At 46.1% G+C, this 11,831-nt stretch overlaps 1 protein-coding gene across 2 annotated transcripts in view; it reads left to right on the top strand.

The window, feature by feature from the left end:
- The window catches only part of SSH3 (slingshot protein phosphatase 3), a 32,013-nt gene extending 23,565 nt beyond the window's left edge, over positions 1–8,448 (top strand). For both annotated transcript variants that reach the window (XM_044438383.1, XM_044438384.1), the window contains 5 exons: positions 4,106–4,152; positions 4,479–4,625; positions 5,825–6,025; positions 6,783–7,215; positions 7,447–8,448. In XM_044438383.1, the coding sequence (XP_044294318.1) occupies positions 4,106–4,152; positions 4,479–4,625; positions 5,825–6,025; positions 6,783–7,215; positions 7,447–7,947 (1,329 nt within the window). In that variant the 3' untranslated portion in view covers positions 7,948–8,448. The remainder of the gene's footprint in view (positions 1–4,105; positions 4,153–4,478; positions 4,626–5,824; positions 6,026–6,782; positions 7,216–7,446) is intronic.
- Positions 8,449–11,831: the final 3,383 nt, after the last annotated feature.

The raw sequence follows: 11,831 nt of genomic DNA on the forward strand, positions 1-11,831 counted from the left end.
TGTTTATTAAAAGATAGATAGATGGTGCAGGACAATTTGAGTGTGACGTAGTGTGATGTAAAGCCAGTGTGGTGTAGATGTGAAAACATGGACTATCTGGCTTCTTCTATCTGGCTTTTAGTCCCCACTTGGCCATGAAGCTCACCGGGTGATTTTGGGCAGTCACAGACATTCCTATCCTAACCTACCTCACACGGTTGTTGTGAGGATAAAATGGAAAATAGGAGGACGTAAACTGCCTTGGGTTCTTTGCAGGGCAAATGGAGGGATATAAATGTAATGTGATAATACGTAAAGCATTCCAAGACTTGTCTCTTCCGATAGGTTTATTATAATGCATATAAATTTGGCAGTCATTTGCTGTAACTAGCCCACATGTGTTCTCTGGGAATTGTGCTTGTGTTCCATTATACTCTCCAAGCACTGAAGAAATCTGATACTCTCCCAGTGGTTAATAGCAGCCCTGCTGCTGTTATTTGCCTTGTGGAATATGGTTTCGCATGGGTCACAGCCATCTACTGGTGCCTGTCAATGACCTGGTTTATTTAGCCTTGCAATTAAGGCCATGATAGTTACCAGTTTGGCAAAATGTTCTCACCCACCTCTCTCACCCACGTCTTCTATTTCAGTCTGTTGCAGTGTATGGCTTCTATTCTTCATTAGAAGCTATAATGAACTTCTTTTTACTACTATGGGCAACCATACAAATGGCTACCTAGACATCTGCACTGGAATATTTCTGTGCCATTGACAGTGGTTCAAATTCAAACACAACCCAAAAATATAACAGCCCAGATAAAATAATAAAATACTTAAAAATTACAGTGTTATAAAAATAACAATAGAGTAGCAACAAGAGACCATCCCAGATGAGGGAAAGTTAGTGTGAATAACTGTATTTTCCATTTGCTGTCATTTCTGCCTCTCCAACCCTACGCGGTTCAGCTATTCCCCATGGCCCAGGCCACTTGGTGTGGCTTGTTTCTTTCCCATGCTCTATTCCAGCAGCTCCTAAAGTGGTAAACAACAGATTGTCACCATTCAGAAAGACTCTCCTTCCCATACCATCCATGACTTGTGAGAATAAGCACCAAATGCGATTTGGACACACTTCTCTTGATTGTGTAGCCCTTGATGACCATGTGTTAAATGCTGTTTATTATTATTCATTTTATTTCTATACTACCCAATATCTGAAGCTCTCTGGGCAGTTTACAATACTGGAGCAATGAAGTTCAGGTTAAATTATACAGCAGCATCATAACAATTTCAACATTGTGAGCTGCTCCGAGGCTTTGGCGAATGGGGCGGCATAGAAATTTTCTAAATAAATAAATAAACAAACATAGGTGCACATTTTTCAAGGCTGGAACCTTCAAACATTGCAGTTTATGGGTGCTGACTAATCCTCTATACCTTATTTTCAGTTTTGGAAGAATGTAAAAGATCACCCTTTAAAACAAATACAAGTTTAATTGTCCACACTTAAATGGTTCAAGGAGTTGTGAAGCTCAGATCCAAAATACTGGAAAGCAACTGTACCTTATCTGCATTTCATTGGGTGCAGTTGTAGCAAGTCCTAAATTGAGCATCAGCTGTGATATCAACTAACAAGCATTAGATAGCACTTTTCCTATCATGGAAAAAGATTCTTCATCCAGGGACATGTTTGGTGGGGCAGGGCATGCTGGTGGGGTGGAGACGGGCGCGATCATGCTGGCGGGGGGCGGAGATGGCCAAGATCGCAGTTGTGCTTATGCAGGAAAGCCGGGTGCAATCATGAGCACAATCTTGGCCATGTCCTCCTCCCCAACCAACACGATCGCGGCCATCTCCCCCCTCCCCCTGAGTGGGGAGATGGCCGCGATCGTGCTGGGGGTGAGGGAGGGAGATGGCCAAGATCACGCTCATCTTTCCTGCAGGAGCGTGCCTGCAATCACGCACATCTTTCCTGCACGAACGCAACTGCGATCGTAGCCATCTCCCCACTCGGGGGGGGAGGGGAGATGGCTGCGATCTTGGTCACCACCCAATGCAGAATTTGTGACCCACATCAAAATTTTCATGAAATTTTTGTTTGCGACCCGATTTGGTCGTGAACCAAGGCATTCGTGAGCCGAGGTACCACTGTACTTACCTGGGAGTGCATAGGACAGCACTGTTAGAAGCTATAATGAACTTCTCTTGTATACATTCATTTTAGATTTAATTTAATAATGTGTTTGCTTTCAAAAAAAGCAGGTGCACAAAAGGAAAAATGCAGGTTGAGTTTAGTAGACCCTGTAAACCAGACTTTTAAATCTTGCTTGGTTTAAAGGGTATGCTTAACTCAACCTGTATTCATACTCACTTCTCAAAGACCACAATAGAAGCAATGCAAATGCTGAGTTGAGCAAAGTCTTCAACACCATCCTAAAATAACAACATTCCAAGGGAGTTCAGTCAAATGAGTATCTTACATCTTTCTGTAAAGCCAGTGGATTGACCAGTTGTGGAGATAAGAACCTGCAATCTATTCAGATAGCTTAGCACTTTCAAAATGAGCTTCCCCCAAAATATCTAATATTACATACACAAAACAGCATTTTCGCTGAATTTTGCCTTCATAATATCTAAAGTGAGACAGAAATCACCAATGAATATGAGTAGACTATGAACTGGCAGGCAAGCCCTAAGCCAGTGATGGCGAACCTTTTAGAGGCTGAGTGCCCAAACTGCAACCCAAAACCCACTTATTTATCGTAAAGTGCCCACACTGCAATAAAACCTGAATACTGAGATTTTAGTTTAGGAAAAACAACTCATACAAAAGAAAACTCAAAGTTAAAATCTTGTGTTATTCAAAAGGAATGTATTTAAACTCACAGCCAATCCGAGCAAATATATATATATCTCCTTGGCAGCGCACTGATTGACCATGCAAAAGCTCAGACAAGTCGTGGCTAATAAGTCACGGCTCGTGACATCATCGCCTGGCGCCGCTACTCCTTTCCGAGCATGCGCATGGCCTCTATCTGCACTGTTATCCAGTGCTCAGCTGCTGGGGCGATGCTGGGGTGACTTGGCTCGTGTGGCAACAGAGAGGGTCCTGTGTGCCCACTGCAGCACGCGTGCCATAGGTTCACCACCACTGCCCTAAGCCATCTTTTCCCAGTTTTGGACTTCAATTCCCAGCAGCCCCAGCTCAAGAAACCTGGGAATTGTTGTCCAAAACAGCCAGAGGAAATTGAGAAATGGTGCCTGATCCTTTAACCACCTCAACTGAGAGGATGATTGTTGTGAAAGGTTGCTTAAGAGAGAAGTAGTCAACATTATTTAAAGCATATATTCCCTGCCCTTTTCCATGTGTGTATTCAAAGCCGCTACCAATCCATAAACTTCTAAATAAAATCTGACTAAATCCAGTCCATAGAATTGGCAAAATCATGACACAGTAGCTGCAAAATTAAATTTTTGCATAGACCCTACAATAGTACAACATACCTTGAATTCCATGATCCTCATAAGATCTCTGGAACAGGTAACACATTTCCTAAAGGAGTATGAAAAATGCCATATATACATCCTTGGAAAGAGAGTTCATAATCCAGAGGCTACCACTGAAAAGACCCTACAATAGAGGCTATACAAATGCTGAGTTGAACCCAGTCTTCTATCTAGCTTCAACAGGCAGCTGAACATACAGTACAGGCTTGGAAGTCATCCTGAGAAATTGGGCACGTGTACATGGGAGTAAAAGACATTAGGTGGTTGTCTAGTGAATAAGTAATCCTGACTATAAACTCTAAAGCAAAACAGATACATTGGGTGGCTGAAGTTACTTTCCATACATTCTTCCCATGCCCACCAAGCACAGCAGAAAGAGAAGCTTTTGTGCAGTTTTTCTACATGCATATATTCTTTTTTCCTTCAAGAGATAGCATTAAAAACACAGCTTCACCTGTAGCCTCAAGTGGTGCAGGATTTGCTGAATGCGTGGCTCAGCTCTTGTAGGGCTTGCTGCCAGGGGTATTAAATGAGCGAGTCCAGGATGTGTACTATGTTTAATGGTTCACATACCGCGGGACTGAGCTGTGTGTCTCATGTTTATTCCTTTCTGTCTCAGGGCTCTGAATGGAACGCAGCCAACCTTGAGGAGCTCCAAAAGAACAGGTATGTTATCTATATGCACTGCTGCCCGGAAAACAATGCTAACACTTTCAGGAATCCCATCAGAAGTGGAATCCTTGGACTTTGAGATAACCATTTTCTATACCTCTCAACTCAAATATTTTCTTTCAGAAGAGATTTCTGCTCTAGATTTCAAGTCCATTCTGAGATACCACGAAAATGTTGAGTTGTTAGTTAGGAGACAGGACAGGGTATAGTTGGAGTGGAACAAATGGCACTAAAATAATGACAAGGGAGATCCAGTAGCCATCACCACAGGAGGGCGAATTAGGAAAAGCCAGCTGATTTCCTCCTGCCTTGCCTTTTAGAGTGACCCACATCCTCAACGTGACCCGTGAGATTGACAACTTCTTTCCGGAACACTTCACTTACATGAATGTGCGGCTCTACGATGAGGAAAACTCACAGCTGCTGCCCTACTGGAAAGAGACCTACAGCTTCATTTCAAGTGCCCGGTGAGAAGTGGGCACCAAGATGGAAGATGCATACATGAATGCGGCTCGGCATCGTGCATTGCAAAGAGGTTAATTAGCGTTGCCCCAATCTAGCCGAGGGCACTGCATGCACGGAAATGGGTTTTTAGGTGCCAGTACCAGGACTGAGCTCAAAGGGGTGGGCCCACTTAATGAAAAACCTCATCCCCTGCCCAGTGCCACATGCACATACTTCCCATGTTTGGTAAGGCCTGTCTCCTTTCACCCTGGAAAGTGTGGTGGGTAAGAATTTGGCAGACTTAATGTACCCCCCTCCCCACTTTCCTTAGGAACTACCACACAGAGGAATGCAGGCAGCTGCTTTTAATTGAATCAGACCATTCAGGCATCTAGACCAATGCTGGGCTGAGCTGTGGGTTACTGTGTTGTCTGAACTCATCTGCACTAACAAGCCATGGTTTGTTGATTCACACCCACAATAAGCCATGAGTTGTCTTCCTGAGTCATTCTCACTTAACAAACCATGATTTGTTAGCATGGCTAGGTGCAGGTAACACCACAGCCACATTTCAAAAAGTACTCATGGTTCAGCAACAACCCATACTCAGTTGTTAAATGCAGGTCCTTGAGTTGGAATGTGTAGCAGAAATGCTGAGGCTACTGAGCTGTGGGCTAAGCCAAGCAGCTGGCAAGAACTGGGTGACCTCTGGTTGCGGGAGATCCTGTAGAACAGGGAGGGTCAAAGGGGAAAGGTGTGAATTTATCAGCCCAGTGGTTTCTTCTCATGAGTGGCCCAATTATATAATGTCTGGTATTCCCACTATCCAGCCCACAAGCAGTGCTAATCTCCCTGAAGGTGGAGCTAGCTTTACCTGGAGCAGAAGGGAGGAGGGGAATTCAGTTTAGAATCAACGTCTAACGTAGTCAAGAATTAACCAGCTCCACAAATGAGAAGGATCATTACCTTGGTAGATGCCTGTTAACAACTTTTCTCTTATTCACGCTGCATTGCAAAGCCAGCCTAACTCAATAAAGGACTGCCTTTTGTCTTGATCTGCTGGAAAGGGACAAAAAGAAGAAACATGCTCGTGAGAGTTAGGCCAAGAAGCAGGGGTATCTTATACACTGCTGAAGATGGTGCATTCAGATGCTCAACCTTAGGTTTGTCCCAGGTGCTGCAGTACATAACGTTGGATTACAGCCAAAATTCTCCCCTGCAGGGATCAAGGCTTCCAGGTGCTGGTGCACTGCAAGATGGGTGTGAGCCGCTCCGGCTCCACAGTGGTTGCCTACGCCATGAAGGAGTACGGCTGGTCGCTGGAACAGGCCCTTCGTTATGTGCAGGAGCGACGCCCCATTGTCCACCCCAATCCAGGCTTCATGCGACAGCTGGAGTTTTACCAGGGCATTCTGGATGCCAGGTGACTGCAAGGGAAGGAAGTGGGACGGAAGGACAATGTTCTGGTCTGGGCAGTGCACCTGTAAGAAGCCAAGAAATGCTGGTGGGGCCAAAACTGCCCAGTACGGTCTTAACACAGCTATGAAAGGAACGGGTGTTTCACTGTTGTCCAAGGGCCAAATGACACTGTATAAGCAAACACATGTAACTGTTATCCAGTGAACCTTTCTTAATTGGAAAACCTGTTTTAAGGCAGCGGTTGTGGAGGCTGTTGGGCTCAGGGAAGAGGCAGTGTGGAGGGGTGGTTAACTTCACTCCCCTTCTGAGGTTTTTAAATAACTCTGCCAAAGCAAGCACATGTGAAACCCACAGCAGGGGAAAGCTGATGGGAGCGAGAAAGCAACAGGCAGAGAAGGGTTAAGGAAGGAGAGGCCCGTATGCACACACTCAGCTTCTCCAGTCCAAGCTGCCCACTGCAAACTAGTTCTTCCAGTTTCAAAAAAGAGGGTTACTGTTGGGCTACTGTATGCAAACTTTATTTGCTCTTGATGAGCTACAGACAACAAAATGAACTCAAAATAAGACTGCAGTCAAGTTAGGAAGGAGTTGGTCATGATTTCTAATAATTTCTTTTATTGCTGTCACCAGGGTTTAAGACCTTTCCAAAAGGGAATATGCTGTTCTTTAATAACCTATGACAGAAGCTTGACCATGTTCATAAAAAACCCAATTACCTTTTACCTCTTAATAGATCACATTCACTTCATGTCTCTATGCAGCCGACACAGCAGCCTATGGGAACAAAAGGCAGTAGACACCCAGGCAGAAGCCTCTCCAGATATAAGTGATGCCAGCAGTGATTTCTCAGGGAGCTCAGACTACGAGACCCTGAGCTCAGAAGATGAGCAAGAGGCGCAAGTGACAACCCCCCAGTATTGCTTTCGGCCTTTGCGGGAACCTCCAGAAGAACCCAGCCATCCTCTGGATTCCCCTGATGGCCCCAAAGTTAGTCTCCAGGCATCAGAGGAACCTGGGACACCAGACGACTCGGGAGCTGAGGAGGTGCAAAGACACCTAGCAACTATGAGAGTACCTGAGAAGCCAGCTATGCTCCGACGGGAGCGCATTAACCTCTATGCTATCATGCGCAGCATCAGTGAGATGGATAGCCCAGAACACATCTCTCTGCCACATACTGCCACTGAAGAAGAGGTATGGGGTCATGCAAGGGCAGGTTCCTAGGGAGGGGTGTGTGGAGGGAGTAAGCCAGCTCATAACGGAAGGAGGAACTAAGGCAGCAGTAAAGGAGCCTAGGGCACAGTATGGGAAACAAATGCAGAGCACCTCAGACGTTAGTGACATAGTGAGGAATGGCAGGAGTAGAATGAAGAGGAATCTTATGTAGTTCTTTATGCCTCATCAGTCTCTCTCTTCTTTAAACAGGTATTTCTTCACGCTGAAAGGAAGACTCCTGTGACCGTCAAGTCCTCTCCCAAAACAGAGGAGAGTTTAAGGTCAACAACAGACTCTACAGAAAAGCAGTCCCTGCCTAGGGAGGAGCACACACAGGTACACAGGCCTGGACGACGCAGGCGTAGGGCTCCGCGGGGCCGCTCCAAGCCCTGCAAGCAGCATTCCTTCCACCCGGCCCCAGGCAGGGTGCACAAAGTCGTTCGGCATATGGAGTGTCCTGTCCCATTTGGCCGCAAGCCCCCCTTGCAACACCGCCTCTCTGTAGCTCAGCTGGCTGATGCTGCCCTGGTGGTAAGTCGGACCAAGGAGTTCGAGGAACAGGCAGATCCTGAAAGCCTTCACAAGCTCCCGACGCCTTCTCAGCCAAAGTCCCAACCTGAAGAAAACACTGCCCCCCATCCCCTGCACTCCTCGCGGTCCCGACGGGTGGTACGCCAGGCCAGTGTTGATTTGGAGCCCAGCTCGGGCTGAAAGCCTGTTTCTACCTTTCTCTGGTTATTTACTGGAGTGACTCATGGGACCGAGAGGCTTACCAGAAGAGTTATCTCTGACCAAAGGAAACTTCCTTACTCTCCCTAAGGCCTGGAAGATGGCCTTCTGAACGAGGAGGAGGGGAGACTAGCCCTTCAGGAAACCACAACTGAGCTCATCTCCACTTCCTTAGGCAGAACTGGTCAGAAAGAGAACAAGTGCTCCTCAGGGGCTTCCCTCCATCTCCTTGTTTTGGGTCTCTCAGTGGTCCTGAAGACTGCACAGCTCCAAGATCTTGGTTGAAAGGCACTTGTGGTTCGCTGCTTTTAATTTGCCTATGATGCCCCTATATTAGAACCAAGACAGTAGCCTCTCACTGTGATCTCACTGGGGAATGAACTGCCCCTACTGATTTTTGCACACGCAAACACATACAGCCCCTGTGCCATTGCCAGCTTCATTCAGCCTGAAAATAAAGAGTGAACTCAATTTTACCATTTACTGGAGCTCTGGTCTTGTCCTTTCCTTCAAGGCATGTCCCATTCCACGAACCTGGCCAGAAGTGAGGGGGAATAACAGAGAACCTCTCTTCTTCCTCAGGACTGCACTTCTACATCAGGGAGTGAGAAGTGGCTGACAATTACAGATAGCCAGGCCACTCCTTGCTTTTGCATCATGAGTAGAACAAGGCACTCCATGAAGGACCAGCCATGCAGCACACAGATCCACCAGCCACTGCAATGTCTAGCTGCCTCAGGAGCCAATCTTAGGAACCTGAACCTCAACCACCCTTAACCATGTGAAGCATAAAGGGTGATAAGCAGGGTTGGCACCAAGGGGTAGGCACAGTTGAGTGCCTGGTGAGGGTCCACAGCTCAGCAGGGACCCTTTGCCCTTGGACTTGCTCCTCCGCTTCACCACAGCATCTTGTTGTTTACCTTCGCCTCCCTCCATCCCTGACGGCAGTGATGGTGAGGAGGAGAGCAGGAGATGCCACTGCCTGCTTGGCTACCAGATCTCTGCCTGTCAAGCAAGTAAGCATTAAGAATGATTGGGGGCGGGGAGCACAGCTGGAGACAGTAGTGCTGAGAAGGGACCCAGGAACTCTCCAAAGCCACCTAATCAGCACTGGTTGATATGGCCTAACTTCACAGACTTCTGAGGGAGGGGTTAAGGTTGACCATCTCATGCCTCTGAACCAGAGCCTCCAGATAGGCAAGACTGTATGCATGTTTACACAGAAAGATGTCCTGCAGCTCCTGGCATGCCCCATGTGATTCCACAGTAAAAGCCTCTTCTGGAAATACCCTTTGTCTACCCATGGAGAAACAACAGAGAGGCAATTTAACATAGGTGAGCTCTGCAGTAGTCTTGGTACCAGGAATAACAGGGTTCTCTGATGCATGTGTTCCTTTTTTAAGTGCAACTTGACACAACATAATTCCAGGAAGAATGGGGAGTTTAGTTTAGGGATGTCAAATTCACATAATTTTGAAGAGAGCCAGTGTGATGTAGTGGTTGAGAGCATGAGACTGGGACTCGGGCAACTTGGATTCTAGTCCCTGCCCAGCCTTCAAGCCAACTGGGTGACTTTGGGACAGTCACAGACTCTCAGCGCAGCGTACCTCACAGGGTTGTTGTTCTGGGATATAAGATTGAGAGCTGGAAGAGGAGAATGATGTAAGCTGCTTTAAAAAAAGAAAAAGGTGGGGTATAAATGTAATAAATAAGGAAAAATGCAGAAGTTGTATTAAGCTAGCTTAAGCTTCGTTATGATTCTGAACTCTGATCAAGCAAATCTATTTTTCCCTCTGCCAAAGACTCCCCACCCCCAAGAAAGTCGGTATAGGATACATCCTGCATCTCAGAGAATGTGATTCTAAGACACAAGGCATGCATGTGAGAAACGCGTTGCACTGTGCAAGATACTGTGCCGCTTTGCCTCATCCCACTCTCAAAATTTCTGGCACCACCCCTGCCTGATTCAGTGTAGGGTTATTATCTGCAGAAGCCTTCTCCAGCCTCGTGCCCTTCAGATATTGTGGACTTCAGCTCTTATTATCTCAAACCATCAGGGCCAATAGTTGGAAACAGTGTAAGTTGTAGTCTTGAACATCTGGAAGGTACCAGACTGGGGAAGGTTGGCATACCCAGAAACTGAGCAATGTGCTGTGCTCATCTCACCTTCCCCAGTTCTTCCCTAATGAAGTCTATTAATCATCTAGTATAGAAGCTCAATACAGTCAGTAAAAACTAGACCAGGAGCTGACTGTGGCTCAGATCATAAGTTCCTTGTTGCAAAATTTAGGCTTAAATTGAAGAAAGTAGGGAAATGCACTAGGCCACTCAGGTATGACCTAAATCATATCCCTGATGAATATTCAGTAGAGGTGACAAATAGATTTAAGGAATTAGATCTGATAGACAGAGTGCCTGAAGAACTATGGACAGAGGTTCGCAACATTGTACAAGAGGTAGCATCTAAAACCATCCCAAAGAAAAAAGAAATGCAAGAAAGCAAAATGGCTGTCTGAGAAAGCTTTACAAACAGCTGAGGAAAGAAGGGAAGCGAAAGGCAAGGGAGAAAGAGAAAGATACACCCAACTGAATGCAGAATTCCAGAGAATAGCTAGAAGAGATAAGAATGCCTTCTTCAATGAACAGTGCAAAGAAATAGAAGAAAACAATAGAATAGGGAGGACCAGAGATCTCTTCAAGAAAATTGGAGATATGAAGGGAACGTTTCATGCAAAGATGGGCATGATAAAGGACCAAAATGGCAGGGACCTAACAGAGGCAGAAGAGATTAAGAAGAGGTGGCAAGATTACACAGAAGAACTATACAAGGAAGACCTTAACGTCCCTGATAACCACGATGGGGTGGTCACTGACCTTGAGCCAGACATCCTGGAATGTGAAGTCAAATGGGCCTTAGGAAGTCTGAGCAACAACAAAGCTAGTGGAGGTGACAGTATTCCAGCTGAGCTATTCAAAATCTTAAAAGAAGATGCAGTAAAAGTGCTACACTCAATATGCCAGCAAATTTGGAAAACTCAACAGTGGCCACAGGATTGGAAAAGGTCAGTTTACATTCCGATCCCAAAGAAGGGCAATGCCAAAGAATGTTCAAACTACTGCACCATTGCACTCATTTCACATGCTAGCAAAGTGATGCTCAAAATCGTACAAGCTAGGCTCCAGCAGTATGTGGACCAAGAACTACCAGAAGTACAGGCAGGATTTCAAAGAGGGAGAGGAACTAGGGATGAAATTGCCAACATACGCTGGATCATGGAGAAAGCTAGGGAGTTCCAGAAAAACATCTACTTCTGCTTCATTGACTATGCTAAAGCCTTTGATTGTCTGCATCACAACAAATTGTTGCAAGTTCTTAGAGAGATAGGAGTACCAGACCATCTTATTTGTCTTTTGAGAAACCTGTATGCGGGTCAAGAAGCAACAGTGAGAACTGGACACGGAACCACTGATTGGTTCAAAATTGAGAAAGGAGTTCAGCAAGGCTGTATACTGTCGCCCTGCCTATTTAACTTATATGCAGAGCACATCATGGGAAAGGCGGGGCTAGATGAATCACCAGTTGGAATTAAGATTGCTGGGAGAAATATCAACAACCTCAGATATGCAGAAGATACCACTCTAGTGGCAGAAAGTGAAGAGGCACTAAAGAGTCTCTTGATGCGGGTGAAGGAGGAGAGTGCAAAAGTTGGCTTGAAGCTCAACAATAAGAAAACTAAGATCATGGCATCAGGTCCTATCACAGGTGTATCAAACTCGCGGCCCACGGGCCAATGGCCAGGCTGGGCAGGGCACGGGGGAGGGGCCCTGCGGCCTTCAAAGCACCGGCGGCACCCGGGCCGGCCTCG

The sequence above is a fragment of the Varanus komodoensis genome, unplaced genomic scaffold (genome assembly GCF_004798865.1).
Source record: "Varanus komodoensis strain SLA01 unplaced genomic scaffold, ASM479886v1 scaffold32, whole genome shotgun sequence".
Classification (NCBI taxonomy): domain Eukaryota; kingdom Metazoa; phylum Chordata; class Lepidosauria; order Squamata; family Varanidae; genus Varanus; species Varanus komodoensis.